The 27109-nt window shown below is 37.4% G+C and overlaps 1 protein-coding gene across 1 annotated transcript; it reads left to right on the top strand.

The window, feature by feature from the left end:
• Positions 1-180: 180 nt before the first annotated feature.
• On the top strand, positions 181-24969 carry LOC121408643 (histone-lysine N-methyltransferase SETD1A-like). Its single transcript, XM_041600176.1, has 16 exons — positions 181-522; positions 2073-2221; positions 3375-3470; positions 4652-4922; positions 6170-8613; positions 9574-10437; positions 11422-11571; positions 12090-12219; positions 12705-13109; positions 13669-13807; positions 14504-14834; positions 15155-15629; positions 16822-17006; positions 17805-17930; positions 18608-18865; positions 19619-24969. Exons 2-16 carry the CDS (start codon positions 2081-2083, stop codon positions 19790-19792), a joined length of 6189 nt encoding a protein of 2062 aa, XP_041456110.1. The 5' UTR covers positions 181-522; positions 2073-2080; the 3' UTR covers positions 19793-24969.
• The last annotated feature ends 2140 nt before the right edge of the window (positions 24970-27109 follow it).

Below are 27109 nucleotides of genomic sequence, written 5' to 3'. Positions count from 1 at the left end.
GCATTTATGAGAAATATTCAACATAAAAATTCTAAAAAATTATTTAAAAGATTTTTTTTGTATCATCAAAATAATCATCTTACTAATACACACTTCTCATCTTGATTTCGATATGAAATATGCAAGCCCGTAATAACAAATTTCCTTGTAAAATTATAATTTCGCTCCTCTGCGCACTGAATTGTGGGTAAAAAGAAGGTTGTTAATGTTCACAATTCATTTTGTACACGAATTCTATGCGCGTGAGATAGATCGAGGCGATGTTTTGGATTACGAGAAGGCAGAGAAGATGACAGCAAAATGAGACCTCTAAATCAGCTTGTTTCTCCACCTTCGCAGTCCCAAAGCTGCAGGAACTGTCCTACTCGTGCATCCTAGTTTACAAGGCAGATGTCTTTTTGTCGCGAAGCTCTGTCGAAAGTTACAACTTTCGTTCAGAAGCTGGCCTGGGCCCGCTGGGTTTGTAAATTGTGAATTCCCCACCGCACTGAATTGAGAACGCGAGTGTTATTTGATAAAAAAGTGAGTCGGTGAAACACTATTTTTCTTGATATTCGGACATATTTAACAGTTTAGTAATGTGTGCACATTATGTTGTTAATAAAAGCTAATATTTTTGACTAGTTGTGTGGTTCCTGTGTGTCTTTATTTGTTTCATAATTTTTTTAATTGAGTAGAAATCGCCCTGGCCAAAAATGCCAAATTAATTGAAAAACTGCTGTTTCTTTGGTTTGTCACATGTAAAATGATTATAAATGATTAAAACGATATATAATCACATATTCAAAGCATTTATTATATATTTTTTCAAAACCGTTCTTGGAATAGGTCAAACCATGACCTGAAATATTCATATTAAAATTGAATCTTGCTACAGTCCCACATGTTGAAATTGGTGATGTAGATCAGTAGGTTAGGGGGAGGTGTTCAGACACTTAAAAATTTTGAAGCCTTGTTTTTGGCTTTGGATTACACAAAAATATTAATTCAATATTTGTAATCTTCATTTTTTTCTGTATAATGATTGATATTTTAACATTTTATAATGAAAATTAAAGGAACCTTGACCTTTCCTCTCGACTTTTCCAAATGGCTCTTTAAAATTGATTGTTTGAACACAGTCACAACAACTGGGTTTAACATGTAGCCTGCTGGCGCTGTTACTTTTTTGCAATATAAAAAGAATGTAATATTGGTCTATAATAGTCTAGATAGATCTAATGAGAACTGATCTGTGTGCTCGAGTGTCTAAATTTGGGAAGACTGATATTTCCATCCCCCCACTTAAGTAAAAAAAAAAAGAGTAAGCAAAGAAGCAATTCTTGAACCCTTCTCCCCCTTTTTTTTCCTTTTTCATTGGACTATCTGCATTATCTTAGCTGAATTCTTAACGGGTATTCTTGGAGTCACTGGTGAGATGATAGAATCAGTCTCCAAGTAATACCGTAATTGACCTTTCACAAGAAAAAGTTAAAAAATCTGGTGATAAAATATTTGCAGAGCAATATCAATATCTGTAAACATATCTGATGCTTAGCTAATTTCGTGACAGGAATAGCGATATAAAATTTACAAGAAGAGGCAAGAAGAGGAATTTATGACAATTGCGTAGATATGTGTCTATAAAAAATAAAACTATTCTACTCTATTTGAGTGAATAAAGTTGTTTCGTGAACATACTATGGGTAGCAAATTCCCTGTGAAATGTGACAACAGACCATCTTTGAACCTTTGCATCTTTGCTTGTAAAAATTCAATTAAAAAAAATAGAGTGTAGTCTCTAATCATATTTATTGTGTCAGTAAATTCATATTGCATTTGATTACAAATTGAATCACATCAAACTTGAAAGCAGATTTTCATGGAATTTTTGTTAAATTTATTCGACCATATATTCACCTTTTTGGCTTCTACCTTTACCGAGATATGTTGGATAAGGGATGGTGGAGTGTTCAATTAATAATACATTTTGATGTGAATTTATCAAATTTGTTAAGATATTCAGTCTAATTACTTTGTACATATCACATTTGATGAACATTTACCTGAATTTCACTTCTGACTTTTTACAGAGGTCACCATGGATGTGAATGGAATGACCCCTTCCACCCCTAGTCAGCCAGGGAAAAAATGCACCAGTTACAAGCTACTGGTGGATCCGAACATCAAGAAGAATTGCCAAAAGTTAGTCAGATACGATGGCATTGTTTCAGGGCAAATGGTAAGTGATTTGTTTATGATCACTTTTTTTTGTTATAGTCAATAGGGTGTTAGGTTTAAGGCTGTCACATCTGTGGTCGGACTATCAAAAAAATATGTTTAAAGCCCTGAAGACCTCTTGGTTGTCACCCCTCTCAAACCCTGTGAAAAGGTGTTGGGTAATAACATGTCCACATTCCTTGTCGACAACCTTGGTAGTGTGGGTGATCGTTTCTACCTTTAGTATCGTATTCCTTGAAATGAGTAATACCGGTATATTGGTGTGCAATTGTTGCCCTATTTTAGAACAGACACTTTGATTTTAAAACTGATTCAAGACTCGACATACCTGGTGGGTGTTTCATAAAGCTGTTCATAAGATATGAATGACTTTACTCACAACTGGTGATCCTTTTTTGTACTGTGATCTCCCTATGTAATTGAGTTATGACCTAAGAACATGTTCCAGTCATGCTTAAAGTCGTTCGTAACTTTACGAACAGCTTTATGAAACACCCACCAGGGCTCGAGATAAAGTTGCTTGCAGTCAGTAAAAAAAACAACTAAAATGACCAATCACATTTGCTGGTGCATGCCAAGAATTTTAATTGCACATGAGATTAATCACAGTCATTTGAACTATGTAATTGTTGGCACATTTCTGTGTTATAGGGTCTTGATATTGATATAAAGTTACAAATCAAAATGTTGCAGGCACTATAAATGTGTGAAAAATACCTTTTTTTTTAATGTGAACTACCTGCATGGGCAGTGGCAAAGAACTCCTACCTGTGTTGTATTTAAATAGAAACAATACGTGGAGAAATCTCATGTAAACAACAATGCCCTTGGTGTTTCATGAAAGAATAGCATTTTATGAATGTGATTGTAGAAAAAACCAAATGTAAATTGTAATTGATATTCAAGCGTTAAGCACCACATTCATTGAAAAACAGGGCCCTGTAAACAAATCTTAGTGATTGACTGTAGGACTGTATTCTATGATATATTAATATTGATCGTATACAATCAACAACCAATCAGTAAGTGTTGTATTTTGGAGCTAGATATTGATTTGTATAATAGTATAAAACAATCCATTGCCCAAGTTTTGTAATATTTACATTGATAAACTGCTTAACTACATATATATTTCTCATGTCTGTTTTATACAGTCACTTTCTGTGAAGTTTGTAAAGGATCCTCGCTCCAGATTGACAAGATTATGGAGAACAACAGAAGCTGCAGATTTGCCCATACCAAAAATGAAGGTATTCTTGTAATTTTATATAAGATTTTCCCCTTGGATTGACAATGGTTTCATTAAAGTTCAAGTCCACCCAAGAAAAATGTTGGTTTGAATAAACAGGAAAAAATCAAACTACCATAATGCTGAAAATTTCATCAAAATGGGATGTAAAATAAGAAAGTTATGATATTTTAAAGTTTTGCTTATTTTTCACGAAAAAGTGATATGCTCAACTCAGTGACATGCAAACAAGACAGTCGATGATGCGCCTCACTATTTCTCTTGTTTTTTATTGTTTGAATTATACAATATTTCATTTTTTACAGATTTGACAATAAAGACCAACTTGACTAAATCATATAATATTAAACAATGCTAAGTACTTGTCACAATTCTTTGACTACCTGTTTCACCAGAGAACAATAGATTCAGTGGACCAAATCTATTGTTCTCTGGTGAAACAGGTAGTCAAAGAATTGTGGCTGGTAGTGTAGTTCCACATGTTCAGGGAGGAGTTTCACTTGACAATGAGGAGAAAATTAGAATATTTCTTTTTTCATGTAATAAAGTTCAAAAGAAATAGTGGATGATGTCATAAGTCTCCTCATTTGCATACTGACCAGGATGTGCATATAACTGATTTGTGAAATGAAGCGAAACTTTAAAGTGTCATAACTTATTTTATATCCAATTTTCATGGAATTTTCAGTGTTATGCTTATTGGATTTTTCTCTTTTCATTCAAATAAATATTTTGTTGGGGTGGACTTGTCCTGTAAATGTCATGTTTATTGTGAGAATTTGATTTAAAATACTGAACCTCAGTGCAGTATTATTTTATTCAATAGACCACTTGACCCTATAATTAGTATCTAAATATGAAGGCTGCATAACATGAAACAATTGGTGATGACAGTCATCTTTGTATTGTTCTAGTCTGGTCAATCTCCCAATTTTCTCATGAAAGATAAAAGGAAGTGTTAATTATGTCTAGACTTGGAGACATATCTCCTTTATGCAGTAATTGAAAGTCCTGGAATTTCCACACCTTATTACTTTATCTCTCACATTTTATTACTTTATCTCTCTCTTATTCTCTTCCTGTTCCTTTCCCTCCTTTCCTGTTTTTGTCACTTTGATCTTACCCCCCCTACCAAAAAAAAACTGTTTATGACACTCTAATTTTTTTTCTATATGATTGCAGTTTGATAAATACTATGTTGGCGAGCTTCCACCCAAGCAAATCACCTTCACCAACCTCAACGACAATGTTCGTGAGCCTTTCTTGCGTTCCATGGTGGAAAAGCATGGCAAGGTGGAAGACGTCACAATCTACAGGCATCCAAAGACCTCCAAACATCTGGGCCTTGCGTCGGTGACCTACACCACCACCAGGGCGGCTAAGCAAGCAGCACTGGAGCTGAACCGCACATCCGTTATGGGGAAGATCATTATAGTGCAGATTGATGCTGGTGGTGAGTGACTTTCTTAAAATTGGTTACAACAAATGTTCTAATAAATTTGATAAATAAATTTTGATATTTGACAAAATTTATGCTGCCAAGTTTTAAGTCAAAGTGAATTAGAAATCTGAGATTTGAACTGCAGAAGAAAGTATAATGTTTTCAAGAGTTACAGTAGATTTGGAGATATTTGACTAATTTGTCGGGTAAATTGTTTTTTAGTACATACATATTCCTATCTTTCACTACATATTCACTGCTGATATGAGTAAATGATCAGGCATGGCAGTTTTTTTTTTTAAGTTCTCTCTTTTAATGTTGGTGTTCATTTTAATACCAGCATACATGTAAATACAATCAGAATTCTAGTTGCCTGGACATAAAACGGAATCATTGTGTGTTCTAATGAATAAAACTTCTAAAATCATGCTCAAAGACGTTGAGGCATCTGAGCATGTCGCTGAGTGAGACTGTTGTATTGCGTTACTCGTGGACAAAAATGTGAAATTCAAACCGGGGGGGGGGGGGGGGGCCACTTCCATTCACGAGTGGATACCATGCGCGACCATGGGGTCTCGAAAGCACCCTAAACACGTAATTTCCATATTCTGAAAATGCACCCCTTAACAAGTATTGGCGTGTGAAACCCTACCCTTAACAAGTATTGGAAACACAACGATACTCTTGGCAAATATTCCCTGAAATGAACCCCTTAACAAGTACAGGAATGTTTTATTGTTATGGGTCCTTTGGTCATCGGCTTTACCTTATTTTTTTTAGTACGACCCCACCTTCTACACCTCACGCAAATCGGACTCTAAACACGAAGTGTTGGGGCAAAAAGGACATCCTTTATAAAACATTTTAATTTTGTTTTATCATCCCTGCAAATTAGACCCTAAACACATAATTTTCCTAATGAAATAGATACCCTTTTATCATTATTTTGTGTTTTTGACACCCTTATCACGTTACGTACGTAATGTGCCCTATCGTGAAAAAGACATCCTTTTTACATGTTTTTTTGGTCGCGCATGGTATCCACTCGTCAATGTAAGTGCCCCCCCCCCGGAATTCAACGTAATTCATGGAAGGAACGTCACAATTTCACACGCATATCTGTTTATGCATAAAAAGTAATATGAGACTACTTTCAGCAGAATGTCTTTGTAACGAGTAATCAATGAAGAAGAATAGATAAATAATACCATCACTATTGTTTGCTCATTATATATCTCTTATTGTCATGTTAATTACAGGGAAGGAATGCCAGAGGATTTTTGATTGTCTGTCTGCCAACAAGCCAAGCACACCCAGTAGTGTTGGTTCTACACCACGCCTTGATCCACGTAATGGGACTCCTCTTTCTAGTACTGATACCCCTCGTACACACAGTGATCCAAGGCGTTTATCTCTTGAGAGGCAACCTTCTACTGTCACAGACACTCCAGCTTCGTCCATCTCATCGTCAACGCCAGGTTTCATGCCTCCAGAAAGTCAGACAAACTTTCCTGCTTTTGCAGAACAGCCTGTGCAGCAGTTCCAAGGGATGCAAGACCAGTACCAGATGCCTGAACAACCTTCCCAACAGGACATGCTTATGCACAGCATGAATTCTGTAACATTACAAGGATATGAACACCTGCAGAAAGTGTATGCTGCACAGCAAGCCGCCCAGCAGGCACAGCAGCAGGCTGGTTATGCCCAGCAACATGTTGAACAAATACCACATACTCCAACAGCAGAAATGTATGCTCAACAAACTCCAGCTCAGGTGCAGGCGGGGTTTACAATGCCACAGACACCCTCCGTTCCACCTGTGCCTGATCAGCATATGCTCTATGGACACCAGCAACATCCTGCTGTCTCGCAGGATCCATCTGCAGTCAACTTTCAAGCCAGCCAGCCTTACCAAGCGCAATCCATGAATGTTCAAGGATACAATGCCCAAGAACTCCCAGTGCAAAATCAGACTGAAATGCCAGGGTATTCCTCGAGCAGTGCAGGTGACAATTCAAAACAGTATCAAAAGGTGGACCATTCGCAGTCCAGTAAAAATCAGAACTATATGGGACATGGTGATTTACACCGCACTCATGCAGAGGAAAGTCAAGATTCATTTCATAGTCGGTCCTATCAGTCACATTCAGGAAGGGGCCACAGACACTCTGGTCAGTCTGGTTCTAAGCAATATGATGATGACAAAGGTTCCAAGCGATTTGATGATGATCGAGGTTCAAAGCGTTTTGATGATGATAGAAGTTCGAAGCGATATGATGATGATAGAGGTTCAAAACGTTATGATGATGAGAGAGGTTCAACAAGATATGATAACAAGGGGTCCAAGCGGTATGATGACGATCGATCAAAAAAGTGGGATCATAGGGATAGACAGGACTATCGATCAAACAAACGAAATGAAAGGCAGCGATATCGAAGTCAAGATTACAGTGAGGAGGATGATGATGATGGAGCCAGCTACCGGCAGAAAGGCCATCGACATGGCCACTATCGGTCAAGAGACTCTGGTGATAGGCATCGTCATGATGATTCTTATCATAAAAAGTCCTATCATAAGAGAGATGAGAAGGAAGAAGATTGGGACAGTCATCAAAGTCACAGAGCAGGTTTTAGATCTAGGGGTTATGACAAAAAGTATTCTGATTCTAGGACTTATAGGGATGATCATAGAGACAAAAAGAAGAATAGAGACTATGGTAAAGAAGACGGTGATGAGCAATTTTCCAAGTGGCGGTGTCCAACAATGGAAGACCAGGAAGTAAAGGTGAAAGAGGAATCTTATGAGTTTGCCAAATGGGAAAGCCCTGCTGAAAAGCCACTACCTCCAGCACCGATTAGAGAAACAAGCAAGTTTGATCAGTGCCATGCTCCTGGGGAAGAAGCAGCTTCTGTGTCACCTGAAGATGTCTCACCTTTTGAAGAATGGCAGTGTCCACCTGGTGAGGAACCACCTCCTGGCACTATGCCATTGGTCTTACCATCCCAACCATTCCCACCTGGTGTTCAGGAAGGTACCAAGGATGTAGACAAAGCATCACAATCCGAGGGCGAAGAGACAGATGAGTTTGCGCTGAGCTTGGACACCAGAATTGAAAAACTGTTGAAGAGTTCCCAAGGTCCAATGGCAGGATTTCCTGGAATCCAGCTGGAGGATTCTAGCAATGCAGGTAATAATGACAGTACTACGACATTACCGCCCCCTGGAACAGAAGAGCCAACGTTTTCACAGAGTGAAGAATCTGTAAGGACATCAGATCCTGAAACCAATACAAATTATGTGAAACAGGAAGAACAATGGGGTAGATACAGACAGGAACAACTTCCTAGAACTAACCAGGTGGAACATCAGTGGGCTCCTGGGCATATGCCCCATTCCCACATCCCTGACCCCATCCATCATCCACGTCTGGACCACCTGAAACCAAGTCCAAGCAGCAATGGTGCCTTTGCAAGGCAGCGCTCCACTCCAACACCCCCTGGCAGACAATCGGCTTCTGCTACCCCTCCTCCGCCGCAAGGGAAAATGTCCCAAGGTGTTGAACTCTTAATAAGCAAGCAGCTGGCAAATCTACGGAACTATGACCAGCAGATTGCAAGTAGAGATGTCTCGCCTATCTCAGATGTGATGAGAGACAGAAGTCAGACATCAACACCTGGCATTGAAGATTATCATATGCAGAGGGTAAAGATTTAGATTTTTTTTACTTAGTTATAGCTTTTAATAAATGTAGTAAGAATTTCTGCTTTGACTATGGTTATTTTTTATTATTTGAACACACAAATGATTGTAAAAATGGAATAAACAAGAGGCATTCAAATTGGTACTACCTAATTGAAATCAAGTAGAACAACAAGCATATTTGATAACATTTTTCAACTGATAGATTAGTTGGATGAAAGATGGCAATAGAAGAAGAATGTGAGAAAATTAATTGCCTCAACCAGGATTTGAACCTGGGTCTATGGGTTGCACGACCAGTGCTTTACCAATGGAGCTACCCAAGCTCTTGTCGAGTTAACTGATAATGTAGGCGAAAGATTCAACTATTGTCATTGTTTATATGAGTCTGATGATATGCCAAACCCAAGTGTTAAGTGCAGCGGCAATACAAATGGTGGCTTGCTGTCTTGCTTTAGTTATTTTCTTTTTATCAATGAATGTCCGGCTGTTTTTTCTTTCACACAAAAAAACCTGCACCAAATCATAACCGATAAGAAGATAATGAGATTATTAACTACAGCAAGATTAAAATGAAGAGGCAGTGGTATGCAATGTAGTCTTGCCACATCAGACGCATTGCTTATGTTCAGTTTAACAGCAGCCTCTGTCTATTAAATGCTACAGTCAAGGCAATGTACATGTAACATTCTCACATAAGCCCATCTTGTCATTGACGTAGTTGTGATATCCCAGCCTGTGAAATATAATTTTGCCAAATTCACTCAGTGATACAAACTCAAAACAGTTCAGTCAAATTAGGTCCAGATATCAATTATTTCATGGTATGGATCTTTTAAAATGTTCAAGTATCCTTGAAAGATATCTGGGGGTCTTTTTATATCAGTTATGTTTGTGTTAGGATACATTGTACTCTTTCTCAGAAATCATAGTTCCCTTTAAACAATTTTTTTACTTATATAGGGACAAACGCAGTGTACACCGATGGACACTGCTGCAGATGATGATGATGATAAAATGAGTTTGTCTTCACTGAGCAGTGGAGAGGACACTAAAATCGTTGTGAATGTGCCAATACCGGAGAAGAAACCTCAGGCTCCAAGAATGAACTCTGTGCCATACTCCACTTCTCACGCTTCCTGGAACACCAACCTGAACCAGCGTAGCACGAACGTTGTCAATGCTTGGGCAGCGCAGATGATGCCGCCAAGCAGTGCAGGAAATAATCAAATGAACCTTCAGGGACAAACTCAAACATCTGGTTACCGACCCAACCCGATGTTCCCACGTGGCCCTCCCCCTTCTCTTCTTGGAATGCCCTCTCCAGCAGAAATGGAGGCAGTAATTGAGAGCATGCAGATTCCATCCTCGTCAAGTAACCATGATGGCATGCGTAATTCAGCACAGATGATGCAGATGATGCAGATGATGGCCAGCATGGGCATGCCACCACCGTCTATCGGTTCAGATGGACTTCCAGATATCAAGCCAGAACAGCTCGCCAACTTTAACATCCCTGGACAACCCAACCTTTTCAACTCTCCAGACATGCAGCCAATGAGCACACCTCAAGGTTTTCCTAGTGGGAGTGTACCCCCTTGGATGGCTGCCACTTTCATGCCTCCCATTCCAGAATCTCTGCTGCCATCATTGGACAAACCTCATCGTGATCCAGAGAAAGAACTTGTCAATGAGGTTCTCAAAACTGTCATTCAAGAGATGAAGTTGATTATGAAGAAAGACCTGAATCGCAAGATGGTAGAGTCCAAAGCCTTCAAATCCTTTGAAACATGGTGGGATACTTGTCAGTTAATGGCAAAAGCAAAGGTCAGTTTAAAAGTGTTTTACATGTCTCAGATGGCTGTATTGATGTTTATTCTGTGTTATACTTTGATAACAGTTCATTTACTTTTGCTATGTTAATGTTATCACCTACCTCATTCATTTAATCCACCCCTCCTGACCCATTTTGTTTTGTTTAAGAGATTTGAATAACTGATAGAAACATTCTGTAGCTAAAACAAAGGCCTTATCTGTCTTCCAAATCTGTTGAAACTTGGTGCACTATGTTGAGCAACATGAATTCATCTTAGAAATTGCCATCTGATATGTGTGGGTGGAGAAAGATAAATCAAAATAGAGATTTGAAAATAAATTGGGCAAGGAACACAAAAATTTTGACATGCTTGAAAAATGTGGTTGCTAGGATTGGAAGCTTCAAATTGGCAAATAGGTGAAGCGATTGAGAAAAATAGCAAATACAATTATCCAATTTGTCATGTACTTACTAAAAATGAACTTCAGTCTATTGCATAAAGATGAACATTCACTCATAGAACTTGCAAATATATTAACAAATTCAATTCATGTCATAAATTTCCATGATCTTTTGGCCACAGAGGAATGGAGGTTATTTTCAGTCAAGCAATTTTGTGCAAGCATGCAAGAAGAATTCAAAATGTAAAGCTCATATTTATAGATTCATATTCATTCAGGGATGCCACTCTTCAGATTAAAGTCTGAATTCAGACTGAAGAACTTATGTTTAAGCAATAAAAAAATTAGTTTACAAATAGCTAATTCTTGATGATTTTCCTGTTTTTTTTTAAATATTAATCCCAAATTGCATCTTTGGTTCGTTGTAACTTCGTAAGCAACTTCTTCATAAACCAAAATTATCTAAACCTTTTTGTTTTGTATAATGTACAGGAAAAGTCTGTTAATTTATTTTGAATAAGTTTTCTGTAATTTATTTGACTTATTTTAGTATTATATGATAACTTTCTTGTACTACTGTCATTGTTATCATAGGATATGATGAAGCCGAAGGAGGAGGAGAAAGCCCCTAAGAAGCCTCCCCCTGCCATACCAAGCATGCTGGAATCATCCTTCTCTGCGTTTGGTATGGAAGGATTAGGGTTAGGACTACGAGCCAATATGCCAAGGATGCCTTCTTTCAAGGTAATTTACAATCCCATATCACAAAAGAGCTCAATCATAGCTTCATTTCTTGTTTGGTGCAGCGCTTGGTGCAGCGCTGATGTTAAAATCTGCAGCACAACAATGCCAAAAGGTCACCATTGAGCCTGAAATCATTCATTTGTCCAAAAACAGAGAAAAGCTTCTAAAGTAGGGGGAATGGTAATGGGAAAATGAGGAAACAAAAAGTATTGACATGTATTCATGTGAATAAAATTATTTTATATTGTTTGTACATTGCACTGGTACTGATAAATGCTCAAGTTCAAGGTTGTCACTGGTGACCTTTTGGTGGTGGTTTGAAATTCCCTGGCACCTTGCCATCGGGTTCAGGGGTGAAAGCATTTTCTTTGTCGGTGGGTAAATTAGTGTTGATCTTGAATGTTGAGTGGTAGATGGTTTCGACCGGTGCCAACCATTATAGCATTAGCACTGATCAAGTAAGATGTCAGGGGAAACATTTCCACTTGACAATGCCATAAGTATTTTTGTTCTTGTAGGTTAAGAGGAAACCAGCCTCACCACCCCCAGAGGACGAGGTAGGCGATGTTGATGATGAAGTCAAGGAAGTGGATGAGAAGAGGCCGGTCACACCGCCAGTCATCGATGAGGATTCTGATGAAATGTCAGGTAAGACGCTAATGATGAAAATCATGAACCAGAAAGAGGGAGAAAGGAAGGAAGGAAGAAATTTATCAATAGGGATGAAGGAAAACAAAATCTTGAAAGACAAAATGAAAATAAAGATGCGGAAACAAGCAATTATATAATATAAAAATTGTTTCCATAAAAACAAATCAGGTTTGTCTAGAACCAGGTTCAGTGCAAAAGAAACCAATATTTAGTAAACCTTGAATACTCTTCTGGTAAAAGAGGTTCCTTGCTTAAAGCGGGTTCCCAGCAAAAAATCTGGGAAAACATTGCTCTGTACTTGCACTTCCAATCGAAGCATATAGAATTCAAGCCAACCTCCTCTATTGTGACATTAATGTGATAATGCATCGCAATTAGTGGTATAATATTTCCTTGTTAAAAATTGTTCAACTCAAACATACCACAATGTATGCATTATTGACTCACCACTGTCTACCCCTCTTTTCCTTTGAATTGTACAGACACGGAACAAGATGAAATCACCGAACTCTCCAGCCAGACTTCAGAACCCCAGATCCTCGACCGCAGGGAAAGGGCCAAGAGGGCCAGAGAATTCATCTACTCATCCAGCAGCGAGGAGGAGGAGGAAGAAGACGAAGACAAGGATGTCGAGAAAGATCTAGAGGATGAAGATGAAGAGGAGGAGGAAGATGAGGATGAGGAAGAGGAAGAAGAGGAGGAGGATGAGGATGAAGAGGAAGAGGACGAAGAAGTTGAGGAAGAGGTTGTGACAAAGGAGGTGACCAAGAAGAAGTTGGAGAAGACGCCACCAAAGAAGGATGAAGTTGTAGCAGTTGATTTGGATAAGGAGGAAGAGGAGAGTCAGGACACGCAGGAGTCTGAGACACCAAGCAAAGTAACTGAAGGTATGTTTCATGTATATTTAGCTGCGGATTCAGGTCATTTGATTTTTCAGTTTTGGTTCTGGTGATAGTGACATATTTTAATTGTTTCATTTTTTATTCTCATAATATTGATACATTATATTTCTTTTGTTCATTTCGATTTTTTGATCCAATACTTGCCATATATATTTTGTTTGTAAATCTGGTACAGTTCATGTATATTTCAGTTGTGGATTCCATTGTTTTATTTCAACTCTGGATTCAGTAACATCCATGTGTATTTAGATCAATACATTTAATCTGTATTCAGTTGTAGGTCCAGTATTTCTGTTGTGGATCAGGGGATAATTTCCTACATAGTGAAACACAAAGTCTTGGCTTGAGCCACCCCTTTGCATTAACAGCATGTTCTTTAGCAGGACATTAATCTACATTTGAATATGAAATGTTAAATATCGATTGGGTATATGGTATGTATGATGCAGCGGTATTTTGTTTAAATGAATCTATTGGTACCACCATGCTGCATAAGGTATATCTTGGGATAATGTGATCTTGTCCATTGTGTCATATGTTACAGACAAGCCAAGTCTATCTGATGCGTCTGAAGATGATTCAGATGAGGACTGGAGTGAAAGCAGCTCCAGTTCCGAGACGGAATCCTCTAGTTCGGAATCGGAATCAGAGGAGTCGGACTCGGATGAAGAAGAGATGGATAGGTGAGCTAGATAACATGCTTTCCATTCTGATTTACTAGCACTCTAAGAAGTAGAATAAACCCTTGTAATTATTTTTACCCCCCCCCCATGGTCTGAAACTGATGAAAATATGGTCTCAAAGTGTTGTTTGTGTATAGAGATACATGTGTGAGATTATCTGTTGTTCCTCTCGTAGGAAATTCTATATAATTTAGTCAATTTTGTGATAATTCTATGCCCCATTCATCTCAAATTTTACTTCATTTCATGAACTGCACGAACGCTATAATTTGATAGTTTTAGAACTTTTCATATGAACTAGAAAATAAAGACAACTCATTACTTTAGAGAATTACCCTCATCATTTCCTGTTCCCAGTCTACGTAGCAAGCATGATACTAGATGATTTTTTTTCAGTATGTCCAGGTCCTCATTCCAACCACCCATGGATAGCAATACAAAAATATGAATTAAACTCATGTTTTACCCAGATATGTTTGTAAGTTGTGAGAATGTACATTTAATAATAAAGAAAACACTGGACATCTATTAAAAATAAAGGTCCAAGTAGCATTAAGATAAGTTGCATGCAGTAAACAAAGGTCCATTTATGGTCATTCCATGAATTTAAGGACAAACTTTATTAAAAAAAACACCATGAGAGTCTGTAAATGTTGAACCCTTTGTAATTGAAATACAACAATTGGCATTTTGCAGGAAAGGAACACCAACTACCAAGAAGACTGATGAAAAGGAAGATCGGTTGGGTGCCTTTGAGATCTTGGTGGAGATGGCCACCAAGGCCAAGGACAAACTTGACCAGTCATCGTCGGACATTGAAAAGGGCGGCCTTGAAGATGTGGACATGTCGGACATCCAAGCTGCTCAGTCTCTACAGGCCCTTCGCCATGCGAGTGAGACCTCGGAGGTCGGCGAGATGACAGCTTTCAAGGGAGATACTTCTGCCACCATGGACGACTCATCGGAAAAGACCCTATCGGGATCGGAAGCAGAAGTGGATGTGGGAGACTATAAGAATCTGTTGATGGTGAGTTGAGTGGGTTATGTATCATTGAGAACTAGCTGATCAGTATGTAATTTTCAGAGAGACTTTTGTTCTTTGAACTAGTAATACTTTTTGTAATGATATACAGAATTAATGCTCTTATCTTTTAGCCTGTTCATCATGAAAGTTTAATGGTGGAAGTAAATAATAAGATTGTGTGGTATGTGGTAATTTTACGTGGTAATAGAGTAAGTTGTGAAATGTTGATTTGTTCATGGCCTATTTCAACCATGATTTTTCCTTATTGAGGATAGATGCTGAGTAGTGTTTGATAATGATTGCATGTATCACACCTTGCACAGAAACAACCCAAGGTTGTCCTTGAACCTTTGGCCATCATTGACCACACCTACTGCCAGAAACCAACCCCAGCCAAGGTCAAGCCTGCACCTGCTGCCGAAGAACTCAAGAAACAGGAGATCCTCTCAGAGAAGACCACCAACCTCATCCCAGAGGTCAAGTATGTGTCGGTCGGCAAGGAGAAAGACAAGGAGGAAAAACAGAGGCAGAAAGCCGAGAAGGCAGAGAAGAAGAAGGCGCGGAAACGGAAGAATGAGCTCGCCAAAATCCTGGAGGAGGAGATTGTCATCGTTCCTGAGCCAAAGGTTCAGGAATTCAAGCCAAGGAACTACTATGAAGAGTGGACATTGTTGTACGAGTTCCTCAGAACAGGCATTACTCATGAGGATGCATTCTACATCAGGAAGAGTTACGAGACACTCCTGGAAGCTGGAAACTTCCCATGGCTGAGTTACACCCATTGGATGGCACATCCACATATCCTTTACAATCATACTTTTTATTATAACAATAGTTTTTGTCTCACCTGCATAGCAGAGTGAGACTATAGGCGCCGCTTTTCCGATGACGGCGGCGTCAACATCAAATCTTAACCTGAGGTTAAGTTTTTGAAATGACATCATAACTTAGAAAGTCTATGGACCTAGTTCATGAAACTTGGCCATAAGGTTATTCAAGTATTACTGAACATCCTATTAGAGTTTCATGTCACATGACCAAGGTCAAAGGTCATTTAGGGTCAATGAACTTTGGCCGAATTGGGGGTATCTGTTGAATTACCATCATAACTTTGAAAGTTTATGGATCTGATTCATGAAACTTGTACATAAGAGTAATAAAGTATCACTGAACATCCTGTGCAAGTTTCAGGTCACATGATCAAGGTCAAAGGTCATGTAAGGTCAATGAACTTTGGCCATGATGGGGTTTCTGTTGAATAACCATCATATCTCTGTAAGTTTATTGGTCTAGTTCATAAAAAGTGGACATAAGAGTAACTATGTATCACTGAACATGTGCGAGTTAGAGTAGTTTTCAAAGTCAGCACTGCTGCTATATTGAATCGCGTGATGCAGGTGAGACGGTCAGAGGCATTCCACTTGTTTTCCTTATTTTTTAATCAATAATAAATGGCTTCCCTAATAATTATTAGCTTTTCAGTAGGTTTCTGTTTGATGGTTTTCTCTTTTTACTTAAGAAATATGGAGAGTCTCAGAATACTTTTTTTTTAACTTAGAAACAAAGAGATAGAATAACCCATTAGATTCTTTCCTTATAGCTAAGGATATTTTCTTACAACAAACAATAATTTCATTAGAAAGTAAATGTCACCATGTCATTGTAGATCTAGATCTGCTTCATTACCATTTACCTAATTTTGTGATATCATGAAATCTTAGCTGAAAAACAATCACACTGAATATCGCCACACAGAAAAGCTCTTGTGAGACAATGTACTATTCTTGTTGGCAAAAGATCCAGCACATGGCACAAATGCCATGTTTATTTTGCTAATTTCTCAGATATTACAAATTTTCTCCCAATGCACTTGCCAATAGTTTATTTTCATTTATACTTATAAACACTTGGGTGGTCAATTATTCGATTTATTTTGAATGCATTTTGAGATCATTCCACAACTGAGTTTTATCCTTAACTCCACCCTTACTGACGTCATGTCCAGACCCACCACAGCCCAAGAGAAAAAAGGTTGATGAAGAGAGTAGGGTTCATGCCACGGGTACTGCCAGGACGGAAGGATACTACAAGATCTCCAACAAAGAGAAAGTCAAGTACCTCACCAAGGCCAGGACGTATGTCCAGGAGAGCGTGACGGACAGCAGCGCCTTGGATGTAAGTCATGACTCCTGGGGAGCATTTCACGAACAGTTTCGTTGCTGATTTTCACTGACTGCAAGGATTTCTAGTACCTTTAACACCTGACCGTGCAAATCACTGACAAAACTCTTCATGACATGCTCTTCAGGTTTTAACAGTCAATAACATTCTTTATAGGCTAAAAACATACAGTAAAACATGCCTTGGCTTTGGTATTCTGAAGACAAGGCCATCTCTTTATACCTTTAGAGTACACTACTCTATTACAGCTGAAAAGGAGAATATTGAAAAGGTCGCGCAACATGTCTAAGGCCAATGGGAGGGATATTGAGACTGTTTAGTATGGCATTCATGCAAGCCCTGCTTAAAATTTTGTATTTGTCTATGAAGATGACTATATGTAAGTCAAACATTGATCTAAGTTTAAAGTCTAATTTGATTTTAATTATGTTTTTGCCTCTACCAATCGTAGGAGGTTTGGGATGCATTGATTTTTGTTGGTAGCCTGTCCATTAGTCTGTACTGTTTTTTTGTTCTTGCTATATTTAAGGAAATGTACAACGGATCAATTCCAAACTTGATCAAAGTATGCATAAAAGAGCAACAATGATCTGTATAATGGGAATATCAAAGTCAAAGGTCACAGATATTGGTATATTCATTTGAATATGTTTTTTCAAGTTAACTGAAGAAATGTTTTGTAATTGAAAAGATGCCTCATGAAAATTTATGCTCCCCTGGTGGCCATTTACAATAATACGAAATCAAATAATATTTTTTGACAAGAAACATCTATCATGTTCTATTTTTCAGGAGTCAACAACCAAGAAAAGATTAGAGGTATCCAGGGATGCTCGATCTGATCAACGTCGATTCATTGCCGTCCTTCAGCAACAAGAAGAACAAGTGTCAAATCTCTTCAAGTTCAACCAACTACAGGTATGTGTACTTTTCATGTGCCTCATTTCATAAAGTTTTGTAATTGAATTTAAATTCTTTAATTATTTGCAACTTCTATTTTCAATCAATCACAGGAGCATATTTTGGACTTACAATTTTTTTTTGGTATATATTAGTGTTTAAATGCAACTCTTTATGCAATTGGCACTTCTTTGGTAGGGGCAAGCGGTCACAAGTCATGATGCCACTTCAGAAGGTTGCAACAAAGGATTATTCATTATTTGAAAAACATTGAAGTCTAATATAATGCTGATGAAAAAAAACCCCCAAAGAAGTCAAAGACATGAGAAATTAAATGGGGCATTTAATTTTGTGCTTGCCAGCCCCTCTCTTTTTCTCAAAGATATTTTTCTATAATGGTTTCATGGAAAATGCTTCAGCAATCAATTACCCACAATGTGTATCCTAGAGAAGAGTACAGACTTATGCTCATTCTCACACAATGTACATAAGCTTGACCCTAAGAGAACAAGAGGTCCATTTCTATTTAGACCTACCCCCCCCCCCCACCCCCTTCAATAATTCTCTTCCATATGGTGAACATAGCACATACCCAACTTTTTTGCACACTTCAGTAGCTAGGATATAAAGAAGGATTTTGTTGATGATAGTGGATTTCACCGTTGGTATAATGATTTCCAATTTCACCCGGACAGTTCCGTAAGAAGGACCTCAAGTTCTGCAAGAGTTCCATCCACGGCTGGGGTCTGTATGCCATGGAGCCCATCGCAGCGGATGAGATGGTCATAGAGTATGTTGGTGAATCAGTCCGGCAGAGTATAGCTGATAGCAGGGAGAAGGCCTATGAGAGGATGGGCATTGGAAGCAGCTATCTGTTCAGGATCGATGCAGTTACAATCATTGATGCTACCAAGTCAGGCAACCTGGCTCGATTCATCAACCATAGCTGTAATGTAAGTACTGATTATTCATTCTTTAAATTCAAGCAGAGATGCCCTTTTTTCAGGTAAAAGTATCAAAGCCCCTGTTTCAAACCATCTTTTTGTGTACCAAAAGATAAAATACATTAGATATTAATCTTTCTGTACAAATGTCTCAAATATTATTACATTTAAATCCAATGACAAAAAGTAATATTGTAAATAAGCAAGAAGCGCCATTTCTAGATAATTTTCCTTCTTTATTTTAGAGACGGAAGATATTTTCTCATTGAGCCGCAGCCATTATATTCCTGCCTATTTTTCCATTACTCTAGCCTTAGCGATACAGCTATTCTAGGTTCAAATTTATCAACTTGCACACCTCAAATTGGCAGCAGTTTCTTCCCCGCTTGTATAAAACAGTTGGGGGAAAGGGGATATAACAGGAATAACAATTATCAATTATTTCAAAAAATATTTTCCAGAAAATGTTACACTCATTTATTCTCATATAAAGAAACATCAATTTTTGTTTCAATGACATTGTGTAGAAATTACAGAATATATCCATTATTTGAAATTTTCTCTCAAAATGCTTTCCCCTTTTCATGGGGATTTGCAGGTCCAAATTTTAGGTTCTTGGTAGAAAGGTATTTTTTGCTTCATCCATATGATTTGTGTAGTTGTGTGTAATCTTGTAATGAATTAATCCTACTCAACCAGAACTAAATATTATCTTTAAGGTAAATGAAGAATTTTCTTTATCTCTTGTTCTGTTTTTAATAGCCCAACTGCTATGCGAAGATCATCACTGTGGAGTCACAAAAGAAGATTGTTATCTACTCCAAGCAGGCTATCAATGTAGGAGATGAGATCACGTACGATTATAAGTTCCCTATTGAAGATGAGAAGATTCCTTGTCTCTGTGGTGCTGCCCAGTGTCGTGGAACACTCAACTAACACCAGATTCAGCTGTGCTAAACACCTCAGTGTTGCTTAGAGATTATTTCACAGTGCTTCCTAGTGTCATAGGACACCACGCCAACACCTGTCCAGCTCGCCACCAGATAAGGCTTGTGATGGGATCTTTTTACTGTTGAGGGTTTTCCAGAGTTTTGTAGCAAACAGTTTAGCACCAGAGCTTGGCAAATGCTGTACACCTCAATAAATAGCATTTTATTGCAATTTTATTCTTATATCTGTATGGTATCTTGTCCAGTGTTATATAACACTCAGTTAACACCAGAGTTTGGATATACTTAACACCTCTAGCACCTTCATTACAAAAAAAACACATTTCTTTTTCGTGAAGAATCTTTGAGGTAATGGCATTTGTTAAATTATGTTCAGTTAACACTGCAGTTTTACAAACACTTGACACCTTACTCTGACCTATCATTAAAAGAATATTATGACTATAGATGGGCAAACACCTCGATACTAATCTTCTTTATTACAAGAACTTTTGTTTTCATCTTTGAGGTAATGTCCAGTGTTTTCATAACAGTTAGTCATCAGCATGACTTGAAAAACTCTAGACACTTCTCTTCAACATTTTTTGTTACCAGAACATACTTTAACTTTGGGTGCCCTCAAGTAATGTAAACTAGTATGTGCTTGGTCTTGGTAAAGATTAAAATCGATATTCCTTAGATAATATTCTCGTCCATGAAATGCTTGAATAGTAGTTTTGGTCCTTAAAAATATAGTAATTGCTTGAAAACAATTTGTCTTTTTTTTTAAATATTGAATGAGAAGACTGAGGAACATCAATTACCAAAGTAAGATCCTACAAATTCCAAAGGGTACATAATTTACAAAAAAAGTTTTGCATTACTCACCGGAATTCCTAGCTACATCCTGATGGGGTCTGGCCCTGGTGATAGATTATGCTTGCTTATACATGTATAGTACTTATCACTTTATCAGAAGCCTCTACATTAATGCAGTTTAGCTACCCTGGCATTAGCAGAGCAGCTGTAAGACACTTCTGGGTTTCAAGGAATAAATTCCTGCCAGGTACCCATTTAATTCATTTGTGTTCAGTGCAGCCTATTATGGATAATTTTCTCTGATTAAGAGAACCATTACACATGATGCCTCCATACTTAAGAGTTGATTTAGCCCTTTTGCTTTCCTAGGATTTCAAGAGAAGGTCGCTTTAGCATGCCGTAGTTTGTTGTGAATTTATATGAAGCAGGGTCATCACTTTTTCAGGAAAAGGCAGAGAGTCCTACCTTTTCATCACATTTTGGGGGCTCATTCTTGATGACTTTCCTACTTTTTCATGAATATAACCAATAAATACAAATGAGAACACCCTTGATTCCATGCTGGCATGGCCTCTGTGGTGTGTTCCAAGTATGATAGCCCATTCAATATGAGATTTTCTAATTCATGTAGACTAGGATCACCTGGTTCTTGTAGGCCATGGGTTATTGATATGAAGCATGTTCAAACTGTTCAAAGTATTCATACATGAACTTGAACGAAAGTTTCTTCAAGGCCATATGTACCCAAAATGTCTTATATCTAACTTCACCGACATCCTGTGAAAATGTGTTATGAATATAACATATGTTTTATTAAATATACTTTAAATGGTTCCATGGAACCAGTGCCGATTTTATTGAGCTTTGAAAAAAATTGATTCTATTTTTAGAAAATGAATGTTATGCATTGTGTTGACAGTTAACTAAGTACAGAGATGTTGTCCGTGGTTAATGTTAACATACACTCTTGTCATATTGTCATGTTATGAAACTTGATAATTCACTGTTTAACTCATTTATTTTTGTATGCACCAACAATGTAAGTAATTCATGGAAAAGCAGAGAATGTCACATGTTCAGATTGCTTATTTTTCTTGTAGAAGAAAAGAATTGTGTTCATGTTCAAATACACTTGTCTTGTGCACAATAATCCATTTCTTCCTAAATGATAAAGAGGGGGGGGGTCCGATTTCCAGTTATTAGCAGTAGATGTATGCGTTTACTTATGACACACATTTTTGTGTGTGTCTGTTGTCATTGTTAAATGACTTGCTTGTACATGTAGTTCAAAATTGTAGTTGACATTTTCCTTTTCAATAGTATGTAATCTCCAGAAGTGTCCAGTGTTAGGATCTATATAAGTTGTAAGGTTTGTTTTCAGTATTAGGCCAACCCATCAGTATTGTTTGGTATGAATGTTGCACTTGGCAATTTGTGAAGTCTAGTGCTCCATGTAGGATTTCACCAACTTGGAGGACATGGCACATGGGAAAGGTTTTTGTCAAACAGTATTTTACTGAAATAGGTTCTTATTTTTGGAGTTAAGATTTTGATAGATCATGTGTTTTGATAGATTATTCATATTACCTTTTAAGTATAATTTGGACTTGTGGTCTGAAATAACAGGTTCAGGGGAGGGGTGGGTGGGGGATGCCAAGGAAGGGGTCTTCAAAATTTTACAGTTTTTTTTTTCTTTCTGAATAGGTCTTTTAGCTTTTGGATGTGTTATAATCAATTGATTGTTGCGAGGTTTAATATAATGTTTGAAGTTTGTGAAGTTTTGAATTTCTACCGATTTCCAAAAATATATTTTTGTAATTTGATCTGATTGAATCAGAATATGCATCCATTTTTGTTAATTACCTGGATATGACCGATTTCATTTTTGTTCCTACAATGAGAATAATCTAGTGTATAGTCTTGGGTCACGTTCTGACTTTACCATCATTCATAACAACTGAAGGAAATGGTTTTTATCCAAACATTTCACAAAATAATGTGCATCAAAGGTGGTTGCATTATGGAAATGGGTGAATGACGGTTATTTGTCTTTTCAAACAGATTATTTAAGTAGCAGTGTATTCCACCATGTTTGAGTTTTGTCATTCATGTGTTTGATAAACAATTTCAAGTATTTACATGTAATGCTTCATCATGTACTTTTAATTGAACTTCAGTTCCATCCAAACATTCATGTGTATTAATACAGTTTGCATGTGACGACATAAAGGCATTTTGGGGGATAATATTTCTTGTGTTTTGTTAGTGTTGTGCAAAGGCATGTAAGTTGCATACATGTATATCTAATGTCATTCGTCTACTTTTTTCTTCATTTTATGGTTTCTTTTGCAGCTACAAAATATTTGACAATAATCAAATAATACACTTTGCTGCATGGAGTGAGGTAGCCGACTTTAAATGTGTATAGATTTGTGGTATCGCTTTGCTGTATAGAGAATAATTTGATCATGCCAATACTGCATAGGTAGAGAATCTGAATTATAGAAGGTTTGACTTGAAGGGTCGTCACTGCGAGGTTTGTCCTGCTGGGCTATTTGTGAAATATAAGGCGCACAAATGTTTGCTTATTTCTTCTTCATTCATGTACATATTTTCTGTATTATATTCTTGACTTTTGATTTTGTATAAAGGTTCTTGTTGGTTTCCTGTTCAAATGATGTGTGAATTACGTAAATAGTTGATGCTGATATGTGAGTATGTATGTACATGTACCTTTTGTTTTCAATTTGTATTGTAAATACACAGAAATATAGCTCACATTTTCCCTTTGAAATCAAACTTGAGAATGTACAGAATATAAAATGCAAAATGTTTGTATCTCAATTTGATCCTGTTTCTCTTGTGGTTCTTGGTTATTTCTCTACGTGAAAGTGAATGAGTGGGGATGATGTGAAAATGGCAATGGGTATTTCCAATGTATGGTGGAAACTCTATAACCATCGAAATCTATCTTGCTGTACTCCCTCTCTGAACGTTGGTGATCATGCTGTTGCCTACCACAACCCTTGGCTTGTTACTCTTCACAAGTACCGCCCCTTTTTTTCACTTTTCTCTCTTAAAAGCATTTGCTCGCTCATATTTATGCTTATGGAATCAAGCATCTGACCCAATGTCCTTTGCCTCCGAGGATGATGCATCAAGCTGTTCGTAAAATAACGCTTGACTTAAGTGGTGACATGTCTTTGCTATGGGTGATGACCCAACACCACTTTTTCAATTTTTTACCTTGTGAGAGTGGATCAAACATTTGACAAATAATGAATTTCTCTTGCGAACAAATTTCAATTTTTCACTCAAAGTTAGTGCTCGGCAAAGTCATTCTTAACTTACAAATAGCTCCATGAAACACTTTTTTTTAATTTAATTATCAGGGTTCCATCATATAATGCACAGTTTGAAATGGGTGGCAATATCAAAGACACATTCTTGTGCATGTGTACCATTTGAGAAGCTACTTGTGTGAAAAATGAAAGATTTCTGTATAAACGTGAACATACGACACGGCATGTCTCCCCCATAATGTACGAGACGGGCTTCCAGCATGTGTGTGAGGTATTTTTCTATTGAAGTGGAACAAAAGGAAGACTAGATCTATATTAAATCAGTTTTGTGTCAATCTATAAGCTTTCACTACTGTCACATGAACTTTAAAATCAGTGGGGCCTCCACTGTCATGGGGAATTTTCACATTTGAATATACATATATACATCACACATGGTCAAACCATGATAGATTAAGATTTATGACTAGCAGACATGCTACTGAAAAAGGCCTCATGGTAAAGTCACTGCATCACTTTCACTTGCCCGACTCTAATGCCCACAGCCAACAAGGCTTGGTTGAAGATTTCTTTCTGGTACACCAATTTCCCCAAAAGATGGCTCTGTTGCAGGCATTTCCAATGATGTTTACAAAGTATGGGGTCAGTAAATTAAAATCCATTCCCCATGAAAGCTGATGTCCCACTGATTTTTAAGGATCAAATGCCATCATAGATATCAGCGCTCATGCACAACTAGAATACAACTGCACTTCATGAGAAATAGACCCAAATAACAGTCACAATATGATTTATTGCCATAGACAAGAACGATCGCCACAGTACTCATTCACAAAAATAGTCAATGTTCTTAAAAATAGTGCGTTAAAATAGTCTAACTCTAGTCTATTCATACAGTGGCTAGTGTACATTTAAAACATTTCTAGAAATACCAGTATATAGATAGAGGAAGACAACACATTCTTTAAATCCCTAGACATGAATACATTATAATTGCATAGATATATAAAATTACCATTTCAGCCTCTAATGACCATATACAGTCCGACATTGCTTATCTCGCCATCAGAGCAAGACTTCTATATTAAAGGAGGGTGAAACCCCGGGGGAATCATTTTGAATTGAGAGAAAATTTAAGAAAAAGTTACTTCATGAATGGTTGCAAAAGGAAAATTTATTGGTGTTTGAAAAGTCTTGAATTATTTTTGATTGCGATCCTCAATTTGGCAATGTTTCTTCCAAGTGACAGGTTCAGTAATACAGCTTATACTTCAACAATTATCTCTCAATGTGCAGCTACATTTTATTACAAGATGTATCATGGGAGATGTATATGACCAGGAGACATGGTGGCCCGAATTCACAAAGTTGGTTTTGAAAACCCACGGTTGAGTCCATGGTTTATGCAGATTTCCTGTATAAATTATGCTTAATTTAGCGCGTTTTGAGCGCGTGTATAAAAATGTCCAATGCTGATGCGCGGTTTTGTCACGGTGCGCCAAATTGACGCATCTTTCCATGGTTGGATACGCTATTTCATTCATGAGTCCACTGTTTGAAGAGTGTACTCATGAATAAAAACAATGGGCTCATGAATAAATAGGATGGATAACCATGGCAACAGGCATCCATTTAGCGCACAGTGACAAAAGCGTGCATCAGCATTGGACATTTTTTATACATGCGCCCGATACGCGGTAAAATAAGCGTAATTTATACAGGAAATCTGCATAAACTATGGACTCAACCGTGGGTTTTCAAAACCACCTTTGTGAATACGGGCTAGTGAGTTTGCTAAATACACAAGTAGCATCTTTATGGATAATGGACAAAACATGAAATTGTTTGTACTACTAAGTTGTACTGACTATGAATCCTCCCATTTAGAAAAAAGTTGTGAATTTGAAGATCAGCAAAGAAGTTATATCAAGGCTTTCAAGACTTTGTTGCATAACTGACTTGATTGAACCTTTTGAATTGCATCTTATATCCTCTCTCCTAATTGAATTTGTTTGTTTTTTCTCAGAGTTTCATTCTCCTTTAATAAGATATATTAATCTCATTTCTCATATTGTTTATATTAATGAGAGTCGGTTAGGCAGCAGCCAGATAAACAAGGTCGGACTGTTCTACAATACATACCCACAAAGAACCACCTTTTTCTACAAGAATATCAATCTAAATAACATTTAGGCTACAATATGGTTCGTCTTCTACCATTCACAATCATTTCAAAATCAATATATGGAATTTCATGACCAAAGCTCCTTCCACAATTGCTCCGTGCAGATTGCCAAAGATTCCTTACACCTAACTAACTTCTAAATTTTTACCCTAAATCCAACTCTATACCTACTACCCTTTATCATACACCTCTCCTAACACTAAATTGCAACTCTAACTTTAAGCCTATATACCTGCCGAAACTAAAGGTAGAGCATCATTGTGACGGTCAGGACTACATGTTACTATACGGTAAAAAATCAGCAGTACCAAGAGAAACACAACGGCTCACCTGATTGGTTCGATCAGGCGTTTCAAAGTTCTGGGGCCCGTCTTAGTTACGACTGATCCGATCAATCGTAACTCTATGGAAATCCAACAGTGTCATAATTTTTTCTACAGGAAATTTGCAAAATGTCCTTTGTAAACAAAGGAGAACACACCAAATTGTCAAGAAATCAATGAATTTATGGATATACATTCATATCTGGAATTTTTTTAAAAACAAACATGCAATTTATATGTTGACTTTGCTGGCTTTCCATAGCTGCGATTGATTGGATGAATCGCAACTCTTAGTAAGAAGGGACCCAGAACTGTGCCTTGCTTTCTATCTAATCTTCACTGAAGGTTTCACAATGGGTGATTTCAAGTTCGGTGTTGACCATTTGGTGTTGGTGTTTTCAATTTTCACACGATTATAACACCAAACATAAAATGAAGATGGTTTCGAAAAGTCACTCACAAGTTGTTGAGATGTAAACCTGATCTGGATCAGTTTTACAAACTCTGAATAAATTTTGGAGCTAGGGGAAGCAATCCAAATTTCAACACCAAGGCCAACACTGGACTTGAAATCGCCCACTGATGCACTACACTTGAAGGCTGTTTCACAAAGAATTAAGCCTATTAAAAAGGCATGCTTCATTGCAAATGTACACATGGTACTTAATGCTCTCATGGTACTTAATTAATGCTTT

The sequence above is a fragment of the Lytechinus variegatus genome, chromosome 2 (genome assembly GCF_018143015.1).
Source record: "Lytechinus variegatus isolate NC3 chromosome 2, Lvar_3.0, whole genome shotgun sequence".
Classification (NCBI taxonomy): domain Eukaryota; kingdom Metazoa; phylum Echinodermata; class Echinoidea; order Temnopleuroida; family Toxopneustidae; genus Lytechinus; species Lytechinus variegatus.
The sequence above is the reverse complement of the archived record's forward strand: the minus strand, read 5'-3'. Positions and strand labels throughout refer to the sequence as shown.